General features: G+C 37.3%; 1 protein-coding gene across 3 annotated transcripts in view; it reads right to left on the bottom strand.

Annotated features, from left to right (window-relative positions):
* MET (MET proto-oncogene, receptor tyrosine kinase) overlaps positions 1-27,617 on the bottom strand; it is a 111,136-nt gene that overhangs the window by 53,784 nt on the left and 29,735 nt on the right. For all 3 annotated transcript variants that reach the window (XM_057504698.1, XM_036931524.2, XM_036931525.2), the window contains one exon: positions 4,995-5,186. In XM_057504698.1, the coding sequence (XP_057360681.1) occupies positions 4,995-5,186 (192 nt within the window). The remainder of the gene's footprint in view (positions 1-4,994; positions 5,187-27,617) is intronic.

Genomic DNA, 27,617 nt, shown 5'->3' with positions numbered 1-27,617 from the left:
AAGCTTTACTCTGTTCTCTGCTGTTTTTGGGAAATGGGCACAAGTGATTCTACGCCAATTGGGTACCACAAAAGCCAGGTACCCAAAAAAAGCAAGACATTTTCCTTATTGTTACAATACTGATGTGTGTGTTTCAACTTTTGAGATGAGCAAAAGTGAGCGGAATGGGTCAATACCAGATTGAGATCTAAGAAAATTTAAAGCATCCAAAAGCCAAATATGCTAGTAATTTTGTCAAACTTTAAAAATAACCAGCACTTTCAAATCAGTATTCCAAATATAATGATTGTAGCATTAGCTAATCTATAACAGAGTATACTGTTCCTGAATTTTAGAAGTGATAAAAGTTAAAAAAAGAACTACTATTATACACACACACACACACACACACACACACACACACTCTTCAGGTTTTAAAATGTCTCTTCAGTCTTTCAAAAAAGCACCCAAACAAGAAATTCCAGTTATTCCCTACTACCAAAAAGCAAAACAAACAAAAGCATAGCATTTTACCATGGTTTCAAATATTTATATTTTACATTTCTATTCATGTAAGTGTCTAAGTTGTAGGTATTTCAAGAGCATGCATTAAATCATTTTGGGAGACAGTACCTGAATTGGATTTAATTTTTAGTTCTGGACATAATTCTAAAATTACTAGTTATAATAGGTTCTTCCAACACAAAGGAACTTTCAGAACCTATGAGTATATTTTCTTCCAAGGAAAAACACCAAAGCTACCATTCTTTAGGGATGTAACTAAATCAATGCACAAATTAAAAAAAAAAGGCAGGTGATATTTGTATCTGATCATTTTATAAAGGAGATGGGTAAGTTAGGAATCTCTAAAGAGAAATGTTCAGGTTCAAGCGTCATCTGCCTATGTCTCTGCCAGATAGCACTGATGAATTGATGACTTGTGTATACATACTCTAAGACAGCAGCAATCCCAAATGTTATGTATGCTACAGGCTTCCAACACAGAACACTGACATGCCATGATGGTGACACAGGAACCAAAGGAATTTGAAGACAGGAGGTCAATAGATGAATTGATTCTGCTTAGTGGAAATCAGTAATTATTAAGTTCACTGAATGTTAACATAATCCTTTAAGTGATGGTCATAAGCAATGATCATAAGCAAAGGATGTCTTTTTAGGTGATCCCTACCTCTAAGTTTCTTGCTTAAGATCCAACTAGCTCAGTTAATAAGAGGTATGAGAGAAAAGGGGTGATGGATGGTAACAGCATCAAGGAATTGGGATAGGGGAAGAGGATGGGAGAAGAGCAAGGATTTTGACAAAGAACCTAATGACAGCTGTGACAGTGTTCAGGCAGTGGCCACTGTATGCAGACTAGGTAGCTGCCCAGTGTGTATTTGTTGAGCTGAACTTGAAACAAATCTTGAAAGTGCTTCCCCACCCCCACCACACCCTTGATCCACTCACTCTCCCTGGCCTGACAGTCATGCACAAATATTTTAATAGCAATGCCTTGCATCTAGAGATTAAAGGCCTTACACAAGTGCTGTTAAAAAAAAAAAAAGTCAAGCATTGTTTTTGGATGTAGATTAGACGAGAAGCTCAGAAGGGGAGACATGGGCAATCCCTGTGATCAGTCCTGTGATCATCACGAGTACCCCTTCCCTCTCCCACGTTGCCCTGCACACTGCGCTGCTCCTGAGTCCTGTTCCGGTCTATGTCCCTTCCCCCTTCAAAATTTATAAGGGGGCGCGGTGTGTTCTTGTTATTTACTTAAACTATCTTGGATATTGCTTATCATATTATTTTACTTCAAAGCATCCCAAGAGAGTGATTACACAAATAAAAATTGTTTTTGAAATCTATATCTATATTGACATGGCTCTACAGAGAGACTCAAATATATGTACACATCAGTATATTTAGACATAGTTGCACCTGTAGGAGATAAGTTACACATGTTTAAATGTTAGAAACACGTTAAAAATGTCTTCTCTGCCATACATATAATATTGTTAGCTAAACAATGTAATTCTTTCTAATCAAATAACCACTGTGAAATACCTGATTCACTTTGCACCCGACAGCTGGGGCTGTAGCTTGTATTCCCAGCCAGAGCCGAACATAAGCACAATAGGAAAGGCAGAAACAGCTGCAAACTCTTGGGAGAAAACATTTGCAAAGCAACTCTGCCTTTAGGCTTCAGGGTAGGAAGGAAGTAAAAATCATTTTTCTGTTCCTTTTCATGTATGGCAGCTGTCTTTGGGAAAAAAAATACGTCCATTCTATTTTGTTACAGAAACTCCATAGTATTATTAAAACATGAGCTGCAGAATTTAGGCGTGGCCAGATTTAGCGCTTTAGTGCAAACATTTATAGAACTTGGTAGTAGTTACTGCTTGGCTAAATTAAACTAGAAGTTCTCCATGTCTTTGCTGAAGCCCCAACTCTTCCCTGAATAGTATTTGCTGTAAACAAACTGGATTTCAGTGATGTTGATTGAGCCTTCAAATGCTTTAGGTTTATTTACACAAAATTTAATGCAATGGAATTCTTGTAGGCAAGTGTCAGAGAAATAGACCTTCTGTGGGTCTCAATAACCTTTGTCTGTATGTCTTTGTCTTGTGTAGTCTTGATGTTAGGTCCATGTTTGTATCTCACCTAAAATTTTAGTTCTTTAAAGACAGGTTCTCTGTCATTGTTTCCTTGGATTCACTTACTTGCCTAGTAAGATTAGTAGGTTCTCAAAATATATTTGATGAATTAAGAGCTACCTCATTAAAAAAAAATCAGTGATATCAGTACTTTTTAAAATAAGTATTTATTAATTTTCTTATTTTCATCTTTAATGTTTTGGATGCATAGGTAATGCTGTTAATAAAGCTTCTTTTATGAAAATGCTACAAGAATAAAATAAGACGAGAATAAAACATTTGCTGCAGCATTTCTGCTATAATGAGACTGATGCCTGACATATTACTTGGGTGGTAGAATCTGTCATACAGCAGAATTACTCAGTTATTAAAGCAATCTATCTAAAAGTTGGATTTTATTAGAACCTTAGAAATCTGGAAATAGGCCAGGAACTTTGATATAAAAAAAAATGTCAGATCTCCAGTGACTGTAGAAAGCTTGCTTATTAATATGAATCTAGTTTGGCAAGGTAATTGACAATTTAGAAAAAAAAGGAGACATAAAGGGAAGCAAATCAAAGACAAAGGGAACACATAAAGAATTCAATAGAGCTTCTCTAATCCTTCAAATTTTTTGGAATTCTATAGAATGATATCAACGTAAATTAAAAAAGCATAAATACAACCTAATACTACACATTGTACAATAACAGCTATAACCACATTTCAGATACATTAGAGTATATGTTTATGTGTGTGTGAGGGGATTGGCTGGCATCCACCTTTCAGACTTTGAGGAGCTAAGGAGAGAAATGGTCTGAGGTGGGTAAATAAGAACAATGGGCAGGAAAAGAGGGATGAGGGGGAGGAAAGGTATAGTTTTTTTTGGAGGAGAAATGGGAGGAGGTGAGACTAATTGTGGGAACACTTAGATTATAAGTGTTCTGTAAAATTCGTTTTGAGCTAGGAAGGTTTTATTTACATTTTTTATGACTTTGAAAACATTCAGCTATGCCCACTAATACAAGAAAAACATGATTTACAATATGGCAATAACCAATATCTAGATTGCTATAAAGACAGTGGTAATTTTTTTAAGTGTTTTTTTTTTATTGAAATATAGCTGATACACAGTATTTGCTTCAGATGTACAACATAGTGATTCAACAATTATATGTATTATTAAATGCCCACCATGGTTAAGCGTAGTTACCCCAGTACTATACCAAGATATTACACTACTGTTTATATTTTCTATGCTATACTTCCATTCCTACAACCAATTTATTTTATAATTTGAAGTTTGTACTTCTTTAGCTGTTTTACCCGTCCCCCACCTCTGTGGTAACCAACAGTCTATGGTCAGTATTTCTGACCACAGATTTGTATCTTTAGATTCTGACAGTGGTAATTTTTGAAAATAAATTTTATAAAAGAATACAGGAAGAAGATGTATAGATGAGCAAGTCATATGAAAACATTATTCTCCTCAACTAGTTTACTAAAAGTCATTGCCTGATTAGGATGTTAATTATATCAGATGATTTTGAAATAACCATCTCTCTTTAAAAGAAATTTCTTGTATTTGTAGAAAGTCACACTTCTATAGATGCCATGGTCATTCTGCATTAATCAAGAACCTACTAATGAAATCAGGTTGAAAGCCCTACCAAAACTATTAAAGCAGCCAAAGAGATCCAACACAAGAGCATTTTAATTTCTGCAAAGTGCTATGATTCCTGTACCTAGGAAACATGATAATGGCAAGTCTGAAATGTGAACTTTTATTGTGCGGAAATACTGTCGCTATCGATTAAAAGCATTTTTTAATAAAATCTGGATTTTTTCAGTATTTGAACTTTTGTGTTTGACCCCATCATTTTACAGAACCAGAAGAGCTAGAGTTACAATGGGATTTTGATGATAACGTCCTTTCCTAACTGCTGCCAATATTCCTCAATGATGTGAATGTTTCTTTTCATGGAGATGCACAGTTCACAGAATAGCTCTTCTTTGATCCGTAGCTTCCCTTGAAATAGGAAAACATCTCATGGAAGTGCTTTAATTGTTTCATTTTATTTTCCAATCATGTGACAGTAATCATGAATGGGAAAAAAACAAAACAAAACCCGAACCATTCTGGGCAAGAAAATTAAAGCAACCACATTTAAACCGAAAGCTTTGAGAATTTAACAAAAATAGGCCGTACACTTCATAAAAAGGGACCAGCCTTCATTGTTTTGCTCTCAGTCTGTGTCTCTAGCTTCTATTGTGATTTTCACATTACAATATTTGCAAATATCTTAGTGCAAAAACAGAAACATATTAATTGCACAATCACAAATAAAGCAGACATAGCCACTCTCAGAAAGCATGTACCTGCATGAAGCGACCCTCTGATGTCCCAAGATTAGCGATGGTGAGTTCTCCTTTAATGAAGGTGGATATAGACGTTAAGAGGACTCGGTTGAATTGGCCCATGAATAAGTCAACACGCTGCAAGGCTGTGGTGAACTCTGTTCGATACTCATCACTGCGCACTTCACAGCCTGAGGAATTTCTCAAAAGTGTCTGGAATAAAATATGGTCATAGAATTAATATGAGTCCAGATGTGAAGAAGATAGCAAGAAACTTCAGAGCTGGGGAGGAATAGCAAGGATAACCACCCAAATAAACAAGCAGCCCCAAAGTGATAGAAGTGGTTCTAGTGACCTAAATGCTCCAGGACTGCAAAGTGCTATTATTGTGTAGCCATAGACTCCAAACTGGGGACAAACCTTAACTATTACAGTTTGCACCATGGTTCAATATGTATATAAATTCCAAAAATGGAACTGAGCTGGTGCTAGTAAAAAAAAAACAAAACTCAGCTCTAGGCATAAAGATAATGCTTCTAGCAGGCAAATCCAATGAGATGAATTTCAACTGGAAGAATAATAAATGTTAGAGTCATACTGGGACATTATATTTTAAAATGTGTGCATTTGTGTCCAGTGAGGTGGTAGGAAGTGGTCGTTGACAGATAATTTATGGGGAGGCAGCAGAGCACAGACCCAGACTCAAGCACCTGCATCAAATTCTGGTCCCTAATGCTTATTTACTTTATGCAGTCCCTATAATCTTCCTGTGTTTGTGAAATTCACATTATCTGATTTAGTTCTGCCACCTGTAAAATAAAGAGAATTTTAGAAATGTGTCCACCTTATGGAGCTGTTGTACAGATTCAATGAGCTAGCTTACAGAAATACCTTACAACAGAACCTAGCACCCACAGACCACCACGTTTGTCATTATCTTTATAGGCTCAAAAAATGTAAAAGTGGTGTATCAAATGCTTCAGTAGCCAGCTTACTAAAAGGCAATTACCACTCAATCAGGTATTTATCCTTTAGGTTTCAACTTCAAATGGAATGCTTTTTAAAAATGTTGTTTAATAATAGATGACTCAGCACTATAGATCCCTCCCTTCACCTTGACACTACATTCTCCTGGTTTTCCTTCTACTTCTCAGACTGCAACATTTACGTCTCCTTTGCAGGACCATCCATGACTAGCAGTGTCAGGGTTTCCTAAGGCTCCATCTTATGGCTGCTCCTCTGCTCACTCTTCACCCTCTCTCCAGGCAATCTCAGCCTCTTTTTCTATTTAGTTGACACACAGGTTAGTACTCCCATGCTACCCCTCTCCTCTGAGCTGACTGTCCACACATCAAACTGCTTATGAAATATGCACTCAGATGTCTCAAAGACCTCAGGCTCAATATGGCTAAAGCAGGAACCACAATCTTCTCCCATGCCTGACGTTATGGGACAATGCACCCCAGCAAATACCTCTACTTTTCCTCCAGATGTACAAGTTAGGAATCTAAGTGTCATCCTTGATTCCTCCCCATATCCAGCCCATCACCAATTGTCATCAACTGCACTTTCTGAGTATCTTCTAGATCCAACCTGTTTTCTCTGTCTCCAATTCAACCTTCATCTAAGCTACCTTGTCCTTTTCCTGGGCTACTGTAATGGCTTCCAAACTGGACCTGCCACATTCGATCTCATTATTCCAGATGCATTCTCTACATTATAGCCACATTTTCTTTTTAAAAGACAAATCTCATCATGTCACTGTTTAAAACACTTAATGTCTCCCATTGCTCTTAGAATAAAAATAAAAATTTTAACAAGGCCTGTTGGGCCCTGAATCATCTGGATCCTACTGACTTTCCAGACTTATCCTACACCAAGCTCTGCTTTGTACTCTGTGCTCCAGTTTGCTGGCCTTCTTTCAGTTCTCCAAATGTGCCATGTGCCTTCCCATTACAGGGCCTTTGCACATGCTTTTCTCTCTGCTTGGAGAGCTCCTTCCACCTCCATTCACCCTGTTAACTGCTATGCCTCCTTCAGATTTTATTGTGTCATCATTTCCTCAGGAGGCCTGTCCTGACCCCTATTATCTAGATCAAATGCTTCTATTATGCATGGCCATAATACCTTTTACCTACATGCCACAGTGTTCATTACAGCCTCAACTACTATTTGCTTGTGTGATTATCTGAATGACGTCCCTGCCATCAGGGTCCCTGCTTGTTCACCACTATATTGCTAGTAGCTGGAACACACATAGTAGATCTTCGATAAATATTAACTGATCAAATGAACAAGAAAGTGAATCAGTTATGACTAGATAGGGAATGAGTGTGGAGCTATAAACCAGTATTACCAAAGCTTTTTTTTTTTTTTAGGAATAGGGATAGTTAAGAGTTTATAAGAGACAAATAGTGTCTGGCTCCTGACTGTCCTGAGAAGGTAGCTGAGAAATGGTAAATTTGGGGCATTTAACAGAGGCAGAAGAATTTATTAAGGAAAATGAAGTCTAACTTGGAAGAAAGAAAATGTTTACTTTTATATATCTTTGTATGTAGCTACAAGTACCAGAAAATGACAACTACAAATTCTCTATTATTGTTCTATTACATTTATAGTAGTCAGAGGGTTGTCATAGTACATTTCAAATCAACTTGGTGTTTAAGAACAAACTGAAATAAAAATTTAGTTATCCTTATGTAAAATAAACTTATTCCTTAGGTCAAATATCTGTCAAATGGAGTGCAAAGTTCTTATATCTATTGACTCCGACGGTTAAAAATCATCTAAAATGCTGTTTTATATAGCAACAAATTGTTCTTCTTTTTGAATGGTGATACATTAGCAAATGGAGTCTTAGAGATGCTAAGCCCTGACTCTTGTAATTAATGAAATGTTCTCATTCTAGACATTTACTTTGATATATTAATGAGTGCTATTTCACTATTTAATTGGACGCTTTTCTTCACTGAAGTACTATAGATTGCTCTGTGAAGTAGCAGATAACTGAGATGTACCAGTAATTCAATAGTAACTGATTAATTGGTAATTAAATTTCTAATGGTGATCAATCACCCATTTTTGCAGAGAACCAGAACTAAGGAAGCTGCTTAGAGGAGAAAAGACCAGCTTTAAATCGAAGGGCACCTCAATTATTCCATTATAGAGGTGGCTGCTCTTCTATGGTTGTTCTGTTCCTTTTTTTGCTTGTTCTTACTTTTTCAATGGCATTCTGGGAACTGTAAAGCCTTGAACTTGACCTGGTGGTGATACGACGGATTTGTTGAGATTTAAGTATTATTTGCTCTGTGTAGAGACAAGTCTTAGATTGTCAACTAGTAGCAGCCTTCTATCAACAAGAGGCCAGGAATTGTATCATTCATCTTTTATCCCCACTGCTTGTATCATGCCCAGCACATAGTAGGTGTTCAATAACAGCTTGCTGAAAAATGAATGCATTTGCAAAGTAACCAGAGATTAGTCTATTTGCCTACCCTTGCTTTTTGGTCTACCTTGCTGCACTGGGTAAGTGGAGGAGAGATGAGATGGATATCAGAGCAGGAACCTGCTGCTCTTTTATATGGTGGGAGAGCAATATAACCAGATTCAGCCTCTATGTGGCCTGTTTGCCTGTTTCCTCACATGTAGGGCATGAATGTAGCTCTCTAATATTTCTATACAGTGTGATATTTATTTTATTATATATATATGTACACACACACACACACTTATGTTTATTTATACCTTTGAGGCTTCTCCTTCAGGAAATAGCAAGGTCTCTAAATGGTATCTCCTCAAGGACTGATAGGGTTAAGTTATGTCTCATTTTCCCCAAAACAAAATTCCTAAGTATAGCAACATTACACAATGTTGGGATAGGATCTACAGAACTCTTTGATCTTGAAAATTGTGCAATTTGGAACTTAAACACAAACATCATGTCAGGTTCAAGTGGCATTTAAATTTTATATGCAAGGAGATTCCAACCTTTTTCTTTTTCATTTTCGCCATAGCTGAGTTGTGCAGGACAGGGATGGGAGCTTTAGCTTTCAGGAAAAAGTAACATTTCTAGCATTCACTGCAGGAGAGGGGACAACTCCTGTCTCTTCCTCCCGAGAATCCTGATAAACTCAATGATTGGAGGTCAGGTTTACAGAGCCTCATGCTGTCTTTGAGCTTCAGCAGTAGAACTTTAACTATCAGAGTCTTTTTTTAAGCTCTCAGCCTTGAAAAGGCAAAGCATTGTGCAAAGGTGACTAAACCTTGTCTGATTCACTATATCCCTTAAATATAATGAGTGAATGTTGTTGCTCAATTGTGCAGGGAAGATGGGGTGGCTCCTTTCCACCACTTTACACACATCCCTGGGTGTGGCATTTGGGGTGGAAATAGGTCCAGCTGGAACAGCAACTACAGACTTGCTGCCTGGGCCTCCTTGCCACTCTGCTTCTCTCAGTCAGGTCTTATGCTTTGGGGCAAAACTGAGCATGGCGCATAGAAAGCAGTTCTCTGACACAATGATAGCTGCTTTGGGGCACAACAGAGTCTACAGATAAGGTTTCACCCCAGCACCAGTTGGGGAGCTGGACTAACACTTTCCCTTTAGTAACAAAGGGAGGAAGAAGGAAGGAAGGAAGGAAGGGAGGGAGGAAATCAATCTTTACCCTGAACCTACCCTGTGCCAGGCACTGAGTTGGGTCTTTTCACATACAACAGACTCAAAGCAGCCGTGTGAAGTTTTATCAAATACAGTTTTCAGGAGGAGGAGACTCAGAGAAGCCAAAGGTGCAGCCACAGCTCCAAGTTCACTGGGACGTGCTTTAGAACTGGAACAGGGATTAGAGTTTAGTTCCCTCCAATTCTCAAGCTCATGAGTTCCTTTTGCTACTGTTTACTATTCTGGGCAAAGTTCTGAGAATTGCACAATCACAAACATGGAAGGGCCTTTAGAGACATTCTTACTCTAGCTCCTTAGATTAAGTATGAGAAACTGAAAGTCAGGGAAGTTGTAACTCTCAGAGCATTGGAATCGTTCAAGAAAAGTTGTCATTTAGCATCTAAGAAACCTAAACTCTTCCAAGTAGGAAATGCAGATTCGCCCACCTCCTCAGAGAAAGGCTGGAATTAACCACTATTTTCTGAATAACAGCACAGAGATAGCCACTAGCATTTTGGGCTGTTCTAAGTTCAAATTTACCTCTTTGTTACTGTTTTGGTTAGTGAACATTACCATGTTTTCATCTAGGTAAGTCTGAAATCTCGGTCCTCACCAGGTCCTCTTTCTCTAGCATTTCCCATATCCAACCGGTTGCTAAATCCTGCTAAACCCTGTCTGCAGCCCTCCAGCCACACCTGCACCCCTGCCCCAGGCTAGGTGTTTCCTCACTGGCCTTCCTGTCTCCCATCTCATCTCTCTTGGAGAAGTTATGAGCTGTCACTATCTTCTTCAAAATCTTAGTTGCTTCTCAAGGCCTGCGGGAAAAGTCCAAACTCCTTAATAGGACATCCAAACCTGCCTCCATATATATTTTTTAGTCTTTTTTCCTGTTAGGAAAGCAGGTTTGGTGACTGTAAGTCCAGGGAGAGGAAATCCCAGGGCAAAATACCTCTAAAAACCGGAATCAGTCAAAGGGAGAAATAAAGTTTAAAATCTGTTTATTGCTTACAAACCCTTCTCTCTTTCCTGCTCCAGCAGAAGTAAAACTGGCCCTCCATCGTCTCTCTCAGGTACAGACAAGCCCTCTGCTGCCCATGTATTACCCATTGATATGGAGATGAACTTCTCTCCACCCCTGACAAATGATGCAAATGCACTAAAGCCATACTTCTTCCACCTCTGAACATCTATTGATATGCAGATGTACTAAAGCCAGGTGAGATATTCTGGAAATATTACAATTTTACCCACAGTGACCATCTAGGACACCACATGAATCTCAGAGTGGCTTCCATGTTTGTGATTGTGCAATTCTCTGAACTTCCCATTCTTGGATTCTCGCATTTGCTTTGGCGGTGGACGCCCCACCTCCCACTAGTCACTGACACCTACTCCTTGCTCTGTAAACCTGAAGCTGACTCTTATCTGAAGTATCTCTCCTGACAAAGCCTTCTGAATAACAGAAGTAATGTATTTTATTGGGTGGGAGAGCGGAGATAGTGATGAAGAATACCATAGGTAACTTAAGAGTACAGGAAGATGCCACCAAGCTTGAAATATTTGAGTCAGGAAGGAAAATAAGAAAAAAAATTCACCCAGTACAATATGTAGTTTAGGCATGTATACATGTATACTGCAACTATAGGCAAGGGAAACATAAACCAACAATTTCTGATCATTTACCCACTTTCTGGGAGGGAGAGGGATAGGACTCAGGTGGAACATACAGGGGCTTCTGTGTGTGATAAATATTCTCTTTTTAACCTCGGTGGTAGAGAAATCACTGTTGCTTTATTTTTCTCACACACACATATACAGTACATGATTCTTTTGTATATATAGATATTTTACAATAGAAGTAAATTTAAAAAAAAAAACAATGAATAAATGGGAAGTGAGGAAATGGGGAGAGCCTTTGAAGAAATATGCTGTGTATAAAATTGCAATATTTCCAGAATCTCTCCCCTGGCTTTAGTGCATCTCCATAGCAATAGGTGTTTCCAAGGCGTGGAGAGAATTAGCCATCTCCATATCAATAGGTAATTACACAGGTGTGTGAAGGCGCATCTAGACCAGAGAGGTTGGGTGGAGTCCCTTCTTCTGCAGCCGTGTTAAGAGAAATGTGGGACAACTGCTTGTAAGAAATAAACGGGTTTCTCCCACTTTATTTTTCCCCGTGACTGATTGCAGTTTCTAAGATATTTTGCTCTGGGATACTCCCCCAGAATTACAGATGCTCATCCCAATTTCTTGATGTCCTAAGCAGGTTCGCCACATTTTTATGGCTTTTCTCACTTATAGGAGCTCACAGTGATAATGTTATTTAACGTCTACATAGTGGTTGTAACTCCAGGGGAAAATCCTGGGGCAAAATACCTCTGAAACTGAAATCAGTCAAAGGGAGAAATAAAGTTTAAGAAACCCGTTTATTTCCTACAAGCAGTCATCCCATCTCTCTCTTGACCAGGCTACAGCAGCAGAGAGCTCCACCCAACCTCTCCAGTCCAGATAAACCCTCACAGGCCAGTGTATGCAATTACCTATAGATATGGAGATGGACTAATTCTCTCCACCCCTTGGAAACACCTATTGCTATGGAGATGCACCAAAGCAGGGGAGAGATTCTGAAAATATTACAATTTTACCCATAATGGTAATGATTTTCAAAGTACATTATCTCATCTGATACTCTCAACAAGTGTGTGTGGGGGGTTTGTTATGATCAACATATTTCTACAGATGAAGAAACTGAGCTTCAGAGAGTTTTCAGTGTAAATCAGAGCTCGAATCCTAGTTGTTAAATTCAAATCTTGTATTCCTTACACTGCATCATGCTACTTAAAGGCTCCTACAGTATTTCTGAGATACACCCACACTCTAGGGATGGTCCAGGACCTGGAAGAAAAAGGAATGAGTACACTACAGGACAGGACTGTTTCTATCCCTGCTAGGATTTGATGAGTCACATGACCTTAGGCGAATCACTTTCTCTCTCTGGGTCTGTTTTATTTTACTTACTTAACAAACATTGCTCATAGTGTTTACAATGTGTCAGACACTGTTCTAAGCACTTTTCAAATATTAATTTGCTGAATCCTTATAATACTTTTAAGAGGAAACTGAGGCACTGAGTGGTCACATGACCAGTGGCACAGAGCCAGGACTAAACCCAGGTCGGCTCCAGGGTCTTGCCCCTTGTCTGTAAAGGAGGAGTTGAATGAATTGATCTCAAAGTTCTTTTCCAGTTCTACCACGTTGTGGGTTTCTGGATGGCTTTCTAAAGCACCCCCTGGGCATGGAATCTTCAAACTGCCATCAGCCCACCATTGGAACAGTCACTCACGATGTTTAGGATGCCATGAGTAAATAGTCACGGCTACTCCAAAACATAGATTCTGGGTACATACACCTATTCTATAAGTTTTGAAAAGCATTTAATTTTTCAAAGTTTATCCTTTTCTAAAATAACTATAGGACTTCAACTCATAGGACTAATGGTAAACACTGTTTTATTTATTTTTTTAATTTGTTACAAACTTGCTTCCTTAACTCAAAGGCTTATATACTGTCACTGGGCTAATAGGGAATACTCTGCAATTAAGAAGCCTTGAAACAATACCTTAATTAGTCTTTATGTTTTCATGAGTACCTGCCAGATTTTTTTTTACCTGATTCATATACTTTTTTTATAAAAAGAAAATTGAAGTGCTATATACCTCCATGTATTCGATTCAAAATGTTTCCCCTAATTAACATTATGATGCATGCAGTAAATGTGCATTTACATTTAATTCAGTATAATTAAGGATGTGATATATTTAAAATAGTGATTCTTTTAATTGATCTATAGGATGGATTTAGCTCATCTATAGATAACTTAAATCAGTCTTGCGGGTAAATTTATAGAAAAAGTATCTTGTAAAATTTTTGCCAGTTCATGCATACCAGTTCTCTTCACTCCTTGCCCAAGACTAAATTCACAGAAGCATTTTAATATAAATATTATTTATAATCATACTTGGTACAAATTCTGTGAACATGTAGTAACGGTTTTCAGGGGGATACATATTACCAAATAGCCCTTCTTAGCCTACAGCTTTTTATATAGTTGGTTAGATATTCAACTGCTTTAATTTCAGAAATTCCACTTATTTCCCTAAATTTCATTCATTTGCTCTCTTCTCTTTATAAGTGGGGCCAGGAGGTAGGTGGTATGGAACTGACTGCAGGCAGAGGCACAGAGCTTTGTACTTCAATGTCTGGTTGTTTCTTTCAGACATACTTGAACTTCTCTCAGTCTATACTCAAATGTCTAGGATGTCAACACTGAAACCTAATTATCTGAAAAATGCAGAAGAGTCAGACCTCTGATAGAGTAGGCCTTCTCTCTGGGTCCTTGATGCAAGGCCAGACTGTGAGGGTGGTGTGGTTGGACACTCAGAATCTGACTATGTTGTTTTGTGCTCTGCAAAGAACTCTGCTGGATGTTGTGCTCAGTCACAGTTTAAGAGGAAGGGGTTTCTTCAATACTTGTCCTGCCACGGACTCCCCTTGATGAAGTAATCCTGCCTTATGGCTTCAACAGCCATGGGGTTCACGGTGACCTGAGACCTTAACTGAAGTTCTAGCCAGGAGCAAAGCTGGGGAACAGCTAAAGAAGGGTTGATCTGTCTCTAGGGAGGAAGAAAGGGCATCCTCTGCCTGCATGTAGAGCCTCAGATGGCCTTGAATGTAGTGAAACCAGGCATGTGGCCAGCTAGCTGCTGGCTCAACACTGGTGATTCATGAGGTGATAGATGCTGCCTCGTGGTGATGACTTAACTACACACCCAGCGGCATTCTCTCTTCTGAGGACTAGCCTTGTCTCTGCAGCTGCCTTCAGGCCAAGTCTGAATGTGCCATTGATGACACTGAAACTCATCATTCTTCTTTCCGAATGGACTTCTTTTTCTAGCTTCCTATTTCTATATGGTATCAATAGCCACCTTTCCCTAAATCTGAGGTCTCAGCCATCTTTGACCCTTCTATATTGCTTATATCTACCTAGCAATTCTTGCATATTATTCTACTGAATTAAAGGAAATTAAAGTTGGCCTTCTATAATCTGATTTCTTTGATTCCAGAATCTTGTTCCTCAAGTCCACTTCTATAACTGTTTTGCATAAGGTTTCCCAAATGCCTTCTTAGTCACAGTCATGGTAATCAATCTTAGCCTAGCAAAGAAAAGCATGGACTCAGGAGTGGCCCTACTCCTACCAGCTGTGCAAACTTAAGAGAGGATGCTTAGTTTAGATTTCCAAGCCTCAGTTCTTCCTTGTAAAATGAAAAAACACATACCTAATAAAATTTTTCTGAGGTTTAAATGACATGAGTCCAGTGCCATCAATATATATTAAATGTTCACTCCCTTCACTCATTTAGTCATTCAAAACTATTTATTGAGATCTGTAGTAGGTTGAATAGTGTTCTCTCCCAAGTCCCCGGCAAATTCATGTTCACCTGGAACTTCAAAATGTGCCCTTATTTGGAAATAGGCACTTTGATATATAATTAGTTAAGGATCTTGAGATGAAATCATCCGAATTTAGTGTGAGTCCTATAGCCAATGACTGTTGGCTTTACAAGAAGAGGAGAGGATACATGGAGACACACAGGGAAGATGGCCATGTGGAGTTGGAGGCAGAGCTGGGATGCACCGTTACAACCTCAGGAATGACTGGGACCACAAGAACTGTAAGAGGCAAGAAGGATTCTCTCCCAGAGCCTTCGGAGGGAGCATGACCTTGGCCAACACCTTGATTCTAGACTTCTGACTTCCAGAACTGCGTGAAAATAAATTTTTGTTGTTTTAGGTAAATTTTGTATATTTACCTAATATAAATTTTGTTGTTTTACCAAGTTTGTGGTAATTCGTTATGGCAGCCCTAGGAAACTGATACAAAACTATACCACATGACAAATGCTACTCTGGGTGCTTGAACAATACAGCAGCAAACAAAATAGACCTATGTCTCTAAAACATATTACTATTATCACTAGCGGTTGAACCAGTGATTCCTCATAAGGCTTATAAAGACGAAGTCCAAAATTCTAATTATTTAGGTTGATAAGCCATTTTACATCATCATCTGTAAAACAGAAACACTTACCTACTAGGTAAATTATTTATAGCTAGTAAGTAAGTAAGTTTGGACTTGTTATCTATCCACTATTTCTTTCCATTATTCTCTAAAGCAGGTGTTGCCACCATTTTTTTTTTTTGTAAAGGGCTAGAGAGCAAATATACTAGCAAATACATATGTATGGTTGAGTGCCACAGGAGTCACTCTAGCATATTTTAGTTTGTGTTTTCTTAACCCTTTAAAAATATAAAAACCATTCTTAACTCACTGGGTGTATAGTAACAGTTCATAGTTTGCCAACCTTGGCAAATGCTTATACCTATAGTCCACCCTGTTCTCTCAGTGTTCCTTGAAGGCACCTCGCACATAAAGAGACAAGAGGTAGATATACAGAATAGCCAACTATTATTATACAAAGTATGAAGAACATCATTGACTGATAAGTTCTGAAGACACTGGTTACAGGTACTAAATGTTATGAGATTAAGAAAAATATAAGGTACCTCTGGGCTTAAATAGCTTGGGAAGTCTCATGGCAGAGGTCAAAGTTGAGCCAGGTCTCAACAGAAGTTGGGTTATTGAAGAGGGAAGAGAGAAATAATTGAAACAGAATGTATTTTATGTAAATATGTATGTGTATTTATATACATATGTGTACAGATGCATTTATATATAAATGAAATAAATATATATTCACTCTTGTTTCAAGGTATCCTAAAAAGAGTCAAAAGATTCAGAATTCTACAATGATCAGGGCTTTGGAATTCTAAGTGTTAAAACTTTTGCTTCTTTATCATCATTTCCTAAGGTGAATCAGATCTAAAACAGACCATGTCCATGTGGTTTCTGTTAGCAGACTTCATATTGCACTTCAGTCACAGCTAGGAGTGACAGTGATTCATAAAGAAAGTTGTCCCAAGTGAGGCAGATTTTAATTCTTAGTGAATAGAGGTTTTCTGCTTTTCTCTATTTAGTTAACAGAAAACAAATTTTAATCTACTTACTCATAGAAGTTTAAGAGCTACTCAAAGGAGAATATCAGTTGCTCTGCCCTAGCCAGTAAAACAGAAGGGATTTCTCCTGTAGAGTAGAAGAGCCACAGTCTGTTTCTGTGCCAAACAATGTCATGCTGGGCAGACACAGGCTAATGAATGTCTTAGAGGAGATCCAGGAGAAATGAAAGATGGATGGAACCAGAGTCCTTCAATTGTGCCCTAACATATTTCTTTAAACCCATGACTGCATTCTAGCCTGCAATCACATCATCACCTCTCTATCTTACCATTGTGCAGAGACTTATCTTCTTCCCTTGTTCCTGACTAGATACCTCAGTCTGTGGGCTACCCTCCTCACTGACCATGGTCACTGGGGCCTTACCAAACTCTCTTCTCATCTTACTGCATCAACATCAATGCCAAGTTTGGAGAAGTTTCTCTCCGTACCAAGCATGTGTTTGGTGCCTATAAAGTGTTGTTGCTGTGGAGTCTAATCCTGTGGCCACAGGAAGGTGCTACTGAAAAAGACCTTTGTCCTTAACTTCTTTTCCTTAACCCACATATTATTTTCAACTTGAAGTCATAGACTGGTGGTCAGGAGTGAGAATCTGTGGATTCTAAGGGCAAACTTCATGGGACAGCACTTCTACTGGTACCACTGCTAGAGCAATGCCCACCAGAAGGTGTAGCCTGAAGTCCCTCATGTGAACAGTGTCACTCAAAGGGGAAGCTCTGTTGAAAGGCTTGGGAAAGCCTTAAGGACTAGAGAAGTTACAGTATCTTCCTCCTTTTGATGGTTTTAATTTTATTTCCCCAAGTTGGATTAAGTACAAAGTTCTGGAATTCCTCTCTATTCACTATCCCTATTTTTATCTTTTCTTCTCCTTTTTCTCATTCTTTGTTCTTTGATTCATCTTCATCCCAAATTCTAGATGGAGAAACGTGTGTGTGTGTGTGTGTGTGTGTGTGTGTACGTGTGTACGTGTGTGTGTATGCATGTATGCATGTATGCAGGTAAGGAAGGGGCATAGATAATGGATGATAAAACTTTCCAGAATTCCTTCAGTGTTAATTTAATTCTTGGAAACTCTCCAAATCTATGTCAGTTTTTAGAGATTTGGGAGAGAGAATGAAAAACTGTTTTATTTAAAAATTGTTTTTACTAATCAGCATTTTATTACATTAATTGAAATATGAGGCTGTGTCATAACTATTTGCTCATTTGATAAACATATTTTGTTCAAGTTATTTTGTTAGGTACTGGGAATATAGAGATAAAAGAGATAGTCGATATCTTCAAAGGGGCTAATGAGGGAATCATTTAACATACTACCAGAGAATGTGGTAAGAGACCTGGTAGAAATAAGCAAAGGGTGGGGCTGGAGTTCTTGGGAAAGGCAGCTTATCCAGAATGGGGGTGGGGTGGGGCGGGGCAGGTTAGAGGAAGGCTAGAGAAGATTGCCTAGGGCAGGAAATTCCTGAGTGGAATTGTAAGGAATAGGGACAAAGTGTTAACCTGACAAAATGAGTGTTAATGAGAATTTGAGGCAGATAAAATAATACAGGTTAAGGCAGGATTGTGAGAGAGACAAACTGATTCTGGGAACTCAAGAATGATAGGCATTCGTACCTGAAATATACAAGGAACTCATACAACTCAGCAGCAAAACAAAAACAAACCAAACCCAATCAAAAAATGGGCAAAGAACCTGAACAGATATTCTTCTAAAGAAGACATACAAATGGCCAACAGGCACATGAAAAGATATTCAGTATCACTAACCATGAGGGAAATGCAAATCAAAACCACAATGATATCACCTTATACCTGTTGTGATAGCCATTATCAAAAAGACAAAAAATACAAATGCTGGAATGGATATGGAAAAAAGAGAATACTTGTACATTACTGGAGTGAGTGTACACTGGTACAACCAGTCAACCATATGTGGTTCTTCAAGAAATTAAAAATAGAACTACCATATTATCCAGCAATTCCACTTCTGGATATATATCCAAAGGAAAATAACCTAAGGATCCACAAATGTATGAATGGATCAAGAAGATGTGGTACACACACACACACACACACACACACACACACACTGGAATATATTATTCAGCCCTAAAAAAGAAGAAAATCCTGTCATTTGTGACAATGTGGATGAAACTGGAGAGCATTATGGCAAGTGAAATAAGCCCAACAGAGAAAGACAAATACTGCGCATTATCACTTACATGTGGAATCTAAAATAAAAGTCAGACTTTCAGAAACTCAGAGTAGGAAAGTGGCTGCCAGGGGCTGTAAGAATGTGGGAAATAGGGAAAGGTTGGTAGATGGGTACAACCTTTCAGTGGAAAAGATAAATAAATAAGGTCTGAGGATCTAATGTATAATATGGTAAACATAGCTGATACCACTGTATTATGTCTAAATGAAATTTGTAAAAAAGTTAGAAAAAAAAAAGGAACGATAGGTTGAGGGAAGCAGAGAGTAGCAGTTGTGTACTTGAGCCATCTCACACAAGCTTACAGAATAAACTGTGCTCATTTCTTCCCAATTCTTGTTCAGTCACTTGATCTTGGTACCTTGAGATTGGCTTGGTGGGGGTATTTACAACATGGAAATTGGCAAACACTACAAATCAGGGCCTTCTACTCTCTTTCCCCCAGAGTTAGACATTTGCCAGCACACCACTGCGTATGAGGGAGGACCAGGAAATAGCCAAAGCCAAGATAAGAAACTCCTTGAATATCATACTAAAGAGTGTGGAGTTTACTCTCATACCACTGGGGAGCCCTCATTATTTGAAGGGACGCAGTTACACAAATGGGTTTGCTCTCGAGAAAACTTACTTACTCCAGCAGCAGTCTGGAGACAGACTGGTTGGGGATGAGGTTGCAGTCACAGAAGTCTAGTTTTATCTTATGGGCATCATTTTCAACACATTAACAAAACAAAACCTGTCTGCAATAACATAAAATTTTTTGTTTCTGCTTTGTATATATGTAGAAAGGAAGAAGTAAAGATTTTTAAACTTCATATTTACTATGAATGAGACCAGACTTTATTTTGAAGAAGGAATAGAAGCAGCAAACTGAGTTTGATTGTGCTAATGCAGAAGGCTGAAAAGGGCTGAATGATCCTTTGGAAATACTAGGTTTCTTAATTAAATAGGTGGTGTTAGTTGTACTCAAACCAGTGACAAGATAAGGTGCTTAAGAAAATCTTAAATAAGTATGGTACACAGAACGAATACATCAGCTTGGGTTAATGAATGAGAGAGGCTCTGCAAACTATTATGTAATCCTAGCTGAGGGTTTCCTTAAACCACTGGGGAACTCAGTGGAGATTGATAGACAAGAATAAGGTTAGAAGGAAGCAGAGCATTAAACAAATAATAGTTCAGTTTAACTTGTGATTTACCCAGAGTTGAGTATAAAATGAAAGTCTTGCTAGTAACAGAAAGGTAAGATGAAATCAACATCATTATTAAAATAATTGTCTGGCCATTCACTGAAAAAGACATTTTATTATAAATCAGCAGCAAAAAATAGGACATTTGACTGTTTCTTAGCTAGTTTGTGATCCCCTGCTCACAAAGTATTAAGTAAGGAATGGGGAGTTATAATAGCCGGTTACAAGGGTCCAGAGAACACAGGGAAAGCTTTAATATTTAAAGCTCATACCAATACTAAATTAATATTTACCTATGAAATTTAAGTGCTTACTTTCTAAATATTTCATAATCCTTATATTTTTATGAGTTCATCTGCATTCAACTGGATTGTTATCTTATCAGCAGGGTCCTAAGATACTCAATGTCATGTAGTTTACAGCATGGCTACCCTAGATCCTGTAATAATCTGGAGTTTGTTTTTTTTTTTAAATAAAGAACTTTCTTTCATTAGGTGTGGTAAAGTTTTGGTGTAATTTTTCTGTGCTCTGTAACTGTGCGATAAATGGTGAACTTCAAATTTTCAGTACTGAGGTGAATATGTTTTCCTGTGCAGAATCTACTAAACACAAATGGAACAGGACATGTTGTGGGCAATTAGTGTCCAGGATTGCCGAAAAATCTGAAATTGCTCCTTATGTTTTCATAAGCATTTAATCCTAAAAAGTATCCAGATAGAAAATATCATAATCATTGTAACACTTTACCCTATCATTTTTTTAAAGCAGGCACATACGTTTGTCCTCTTTGTACAGGTCAAAAACTAGTACTTTGACCTTTCGATGTTGCTTACAAGTTTTGTACCTACTTTTGTTAAATTACCACTTATATATTATATCACTCATTATTTTGCAAAACCCGACTAATATCCTTAATATTGGGCCAGTAACATAACTGATCTTGTGCTTTGTCTACCCGACTCTACTTGGAATCAATACCTTTTCTATGACTTATGAAATGAAGTGAGTTGAGAGTAAGAAACGCTGACAGTTTTTTTCCCTATCAGCTCTAGATAAAAACAATGTAACTGGTGTTTTTCAAGTTAGAAATACTTCTTAATCACTCACTAATACATTAATACACTTACTGATTCTTGTTTACCATGATGTTGGAACCACAAATAAGTTTACATTTAATGAATCATCAGTACAGTCTAAGTTACTCTTCTTTATTCATTTAATTCCATTCCTTAAGTACAAGGTTCACCTAATATGACCTCTGTTATTGCACTTCAGAACATTTCCAGAGTCTTGGACCTTCTCATATTAGTGAATAATAAAGAAAAACAATTTCACCTCCCTATTATCTTTCCTGAGATTTTGCATAACCCCCTATACACACTGTACTCTTATAAACAATCTCTTATATTCAAGATTCTGGTCACTTTACTGGAAAATAAGTAGGACTCTGCCTGTAATTATAGCCTTCAGGAAGGGGCAAGCCAGTGACCTCTCTGACTTGTAGGCACAAGAATAAGCCTTGAAGATTGAGTGCTTCCTATCCCTCATCTTTTCCCTTGGCAAACTCCACTTTTCTCTTGGTCAGACAAAAGTAAACAAAGTAAGCACAGAAAAAGGTGAGTATTTCTTTCAATTCTTCACACATATTTATTGCACCTGCATTTTAAATCTTTGTGGTTTGTGGAGATGACACCACCTCTTATGACTCAGTCACAAAAATACATTGGTAGATTTTACAAAGGACTTTCATCCAAACACTGAAGCAATTTAGATGTTCCGTGTTTACTGTGTAAATATGTAGATTTCTTTTAGAAGAAAACATTTGTTGACAAATAAAATCAACACTATTGTCTGTGGTCGGCAAAGGTACATGACAGGAACTGTAGGTACAAGGAATCATGATAATTGCTGCCCTCCAAGACCTTAAACTGATTTAGGTACTTGCACAACCATGTTCATCTGTCTATATAAAACAGAAATTGTTAGAAAACTTAAATTTTCCAGAATAGTTCTACTTCTCGTGGTATATTTTTGTAAGTGTAAAATAATATGCACTCATGGCCAGAACCCACTTCAAAAAGCTGGTTAAATGAAGCAGTAGCATGCAGTTAAGACCTAAAGCTTATAGAATAGGTAATAATTATTGGTTTATTAAATACTGGCTATGTATTTGCCCATGTACTAAAGACATGATGCTTTTTCTAAAATTTTGAGCTTTATGTAAAAGGTAACTTTCACCTCAGGGGGCCTTTGGTGACTATACTACCAGTAACATATTCCTCCTCAGGAGGAATTCCTCCTCAGGAAACATTCACAGATGTTTATTTCCATTTCCCTCACATGGTATATCATAAATTATCATGATGCATTTATTTAATGGTATGACTGATTGTTTATTATAATCTTCTTCCCTAGTGTTTGCTCTATAGAGAAAAGAACCCCATGCTCATCTCATTCATCCTGTAAGACCAGCAGGGTTAGGCACTCAATGAATATCTGTTAAATTTCTTGTTGAATCTTGGTTTTATGAATAAATCCTTTCCTCTCTCTCTTGCTGAAAACGAAGATTACCAGTTTTTGGTCATTTCATGCACTAAATAAAATGGGTAGGCTTCTAGCACTTGACTTAAACTAATCAGATGACAGAACATGTATGTAATGTAATTAGCTTAAAATAAATGGAAAATATTGCACATTTTATTGTCAAGATAATTTTTAGAGATATTCGTTTTTGCTATTGACTGCCACTGCATTAGTGCTTGTAATCTGCTTAGTGCATTAGCACTAAATACTATTGATTCATTCAGCCAACAGACCAATTTAATCTTTGCATTCTTCCCATTTCCTGAGCACCACTTCACCTATAGTTTAGTTAGACTGGCAGAAGATGCAGGTGTTAATCAGATTTAAAATTTTAAATGCCATTAGAAAATTTAGTATCATACAGATTTAGATTTTTCTGGTACATGGACACAAATTCTAGTAAATCAGGAATGATCCACATATTTTGAGATGACAACTCAGTAAACTTAATTTTCATAAAATCAGCTCTAGAAAAGAATGCTTTACAAATCAAAACTGACCTTACTTCACCCCTTTTACCTAGAGCACAGTTTGAATTATCACCTTCCATTTTAATGTCCTCTGATTGATGAACATTTTGGTGATTTACCTAAATAGGCCAACTAAAGTCAGACTTAAGTCTGAATTCACAATTTCTATTTTGTTTTGTTTTATTGTTATACTATGCATATACCATTTCCCCCTATTTGTTAACATCAAGAATGGTTTAGAATTTATTCTACATTGGCATGCATTTGTAAGACATTTTTCTGTCCTCTTGTTGAAAAGCTAGAGAATATTTTGAAGTATAGAAGGCAGACACTTCATTTGCTCCAATGTTAGCCTAGGTCTAGGGTGAAAGTGCAGCAACCTATTCCCCAGAGCTTTTAGGATGGGAAGTCAACACTGCTCAGCAAGTAATTCATATGCAAATGAACCTGCCTGGAACATTTTAGTTAGAAAAAATATATAATAAGCAGCCTGGAACTTATCCAGGATCTTAGAATCACTTACCACATTCACTGTTACCAAAAAAAAGAAAAAAAAATCAAGGGAGTTTTAGTGACTTCAAGAGTAGCTGAGACCTCAGTTTCATTTCCTTGATAAACGAGCCCTTTACAGCCTTCCCTGGCTGCTGGATATGTGGCTTACAGCACATATCTGGGCACTGAGTCATTTGGGCTTTGTGTGCCCACTGACTCAGTATCTGTGCCAGTCCATGAATAAGCAACGGCAGAAATTCCTGGCGGGTCTTCTATCCAAACTCTGAGAGATACTCATTTTTCTTATTAGAGTGAGGAGATAAGAATGCAGGGTGGGATGGCCATTGATAAATTAGAAGCCTAAAGTAAGGGTGTAACACCCCAAATTTGATATATTTTTCTGGGTAAAAAAATCCATTACTACTCAAGAGTTTGGTAGCTTTTTGTCAAAATGCAGGATCCCACATACTTTCAGAAATCTCTAATCATGTGGTAGTATGGCAATGAAAATAATGATTAGAGCTATGTCTTCAAAGTTTTTTTAATACTTCAGCTTTTCAAATACCAACTTTAAGACTAATTTTTTTTTTGGCATGGTCTTTTTTGTTTGCTGCACTGATTTTACCAAATGAATCTCCATGTAGAAACCAACTACCTAAATAGAGCACTGATCATACCACCTGCTTCAAAAGACATTAAGAAGAACAAAGAATTAATTTAAAATGCATGTAGCATAGTTAAGTCTTACCTGCCCATATACATGGGAAATACTATCAATCACATCATGAATCAATATGATCCACAGATAAAGTCTACCTACATTTTTGGTGATTGTTTCAGCATTAACTGTGTTTCTTTGCTGTAGCGTTCATTTGAATGTCATGCCTTTGCCTTTTCTTTCTTTCCTGGGATGGACCTATGATTAAGCTACGAAGTGATTTAAAGAAGGGTTAACAGGAGGAAGAGACAAAAAGCAAGACTTAAAGGGCTCACTCTGTAATGCATTTTCAATACTCTCAGGGTGTGCCGGGTGATCTCAAAAGTGTTATAAAACTCTGGAAAGAAAATGATTCTTAATTTCCTTTTGATAAAATAATGCAATATGACACTTTTAATGGGATGGGTAGCATGGAGAATTCAAATAAGGAAGTTAGAGAGCATCAAGCGACTTCCTGAGCCTGGAAGAGAATAAAGAAGAGTTTGCAGAAGGAAAGGAATCAAGTGTAAAATTAATGAATTTGTACTTACTTAGACTTTTAAAATAAGTATACTGAATCCTTATACCTCAAAGATTTTCTTTCTTGGAAGATTCTGCTTTGGTAGCTATTACATTTGGCATGTGGCCAAGACATTTAGTGTTTAGAATGAAGAGCTCTCAAGAACATTTTTCATATAGGATAACATTCTCTCATTTCGGAGCACAGGAAGTAGAAAAACCCTGAAATCCGACTTCACATTTTTCATCCCTAATACAAAATGCATTCTCTTGAGAGTGTTAGATTGTTTAAATAAGACATGCCAAACCAGCATAATTACATGGATATTGTTTGTAACATTAACTCTGCCTTCCCAGTTCAAATGGTGTGGTGTGGAAGATTATAGATATATGGCCTATAAAGAGTTATGAATCTTTGTTTATTTTATTAAATATTATAAGGACATGCCCTGAGGATACAGATCAATAATGGTCCTTGTGGTTTTCTGATGGAAAGCTGCAATTATTTTCTTCCATTACAACTTAAATGTAACCCAATTTTCCTCATCTATCATCTTTATAATAGTAATAAAGAAACATCACTGTATGTTTATTTTTCTGCCTATTCCTATTATTCCTTGTTTGCATCTTGTTTTGATTTTGTTTTCATTCAAAGTTACTCTAATCATTCTGCTTTCTTCCTTTGATGGCTGAGTGGTGACCCTTTAACTTTGGCACTCTGAAACGGAGATGGAAAATTACTACTTTAAGTTTCCTTTATTTTGGGAAGCAGTTGGCTCCTCTTTGAATTTGAGTATAAATGATATTTAAAAACAAGGAAGCTTGATACAAACAACCTATGAGGCTGACTTTTTCTGAAACTGCATTATTGGCCAATTTTTGAATGCACAGTATAATTTAAATTATATTATCACAGTATATTATACATAGTGTTTTTAATCATGGGTGGTTGGAACTGAAAGTTGGGGAAAGGAGCACACCTTATACCTTCTAGCTTGACTGTGGTACAATTGTGATTCAATTGCCTTTCTCTCTATCACTGCACTGCCACCACTCCCCATCTCTTTCTCTTCTTTTTTCTTTGAAATTATCAAAATTTAAGGACTTACACAAATTAAGTGTTATGGAGGTGGTTCACTGATAACAGTTAAGGAAGTGGGTGAAAGACCCTCATGAGCAATAGAGCCAGAATGTGCTTCCTCCAGAAACCAAACTAATACTTTGAATCTGCCTTTCTTTACACAAGTATTCCTTACAATAATATGGCTATTTATTATGTGCCAAGGGCTAAGTTAGTGTCTTTTATAAACAATATTGCACTTGTCCACACAATAGTCCTGCATAGAGGGAAGTAGGTTCATAGAATTTAAATAATGCTTTCATGGCCAGGCAGGTAAAAAATGGAGTGGTACAGATTTGAACCCAAATCTCTGACTTCAGTTTTATTCCATTAGGCCAAGCTGCCTCTCAAAGAGCTAAACTTATTATCTTATTATGCCAGGATAATATATATTATCCCGAAATTCTAAAATACCCTGTGAAGTAGGTATTGTTATCTGCATGTTACAAATGAGACTGAAGTCCTAGAAAGTTAAGCAATGTGGCAGAAGTCATACAAGGGGATGCAGTAAGGCAGAACTTCCATCCAGGTGTGTCTGGCACCAAATTTCATGCTTTTCTCCTTCAACTGATCAATCATTCATCATTAAGATGATCAAGATGTTGGTGAAGTTTGCTTTTTATTCTTGCAAATGCTTACATACAGAGCAAAACTTTGTTAACAGGATTGCAAAAAAAAAGTGTAATGTGACAATTGTATATTCTGGGTAGGTGAGAGATATTTCAAGAACTTTACTTCAACTTTGATTAAAAGTCTTTCCAAAATGTATGATTCTCTTTCTTTTTGGAAGCACACTGTAATTTAGTGAACAGGATCTTTGCTGATCTGGGGATTTTAAAAAATTCCCTTATTCAATATTGATTCTCATTTGTAGAAAATTGGGTCATGTATACTGATCTGGCATTTTCATGGAATAACTGTCATGTTAATAAATCCCTTATATGATACTGGGATGAGAATTCCAGGTAATGTGCTTGAAATGAGTTGAATTCTTAATAGTGCTCATCTCCAAGTAGAAGGGTGAGGTTTTTTTTTCTCCTCAAATTTGGGGGTTTACAAAGTCTTCATATTATGGGGCATTTTCTCAATAACTTAATTTTGAATAATAATGTGCTGTTTAAGGAATACGCATTAGCCTAAAACAACTTCAATCAATACTAATTCAGGATGCTTATAGAAGCCAAATAATGAGTGGGTAAAAAAGGCTGTAAAGATACTTAAGACTAAAGACTTAGTAATTATTTATGGGTGTATAATCTCATAATTCCATGTGTTGGAAATCACTTTAAGAATTGCTTTCAAAAGCAGCATAGAAAATGGTTACATTGTGAAGATTAAGAATTTTTTCTCTTGATATAACCAACACTAATATTACATGAATGTATTACTTGAGCCTTGGATAAGTTTCCAGAAAGAGCACCATATGTGGAATCAAAGAGTTCTGAAGCACAAATACATCAGAGGTGAAGAAGAACTGCCAGATGACTCAACAGAGGGAGTTAGTGATATCATCAGTATGAGAAGATGTAGATGAACAGTTTACACAGATGTGTTTCATAACATGTGAGAGG

The sequence above is a fragment of the Manis pentadactyla genome, chromosome 7 (genome assembly GCF_030020395.1).
Source record: "Manis pentadactyla isolate mManPen7 chromosome 7, mManPen7.hap1, whole genome shotgun sequence".
In the NCBI taxonomy this organism is placed as follows: Eukaryota; Metazoa; Chordata; class Mammalia; order Pholidota; family Manidae; genus Manis; species Manis pentadactyla.
Note: the sequence above shows the minus strand (reverse complement) of the source record. Positions and strands in the feature narration are given on the sequence as shown.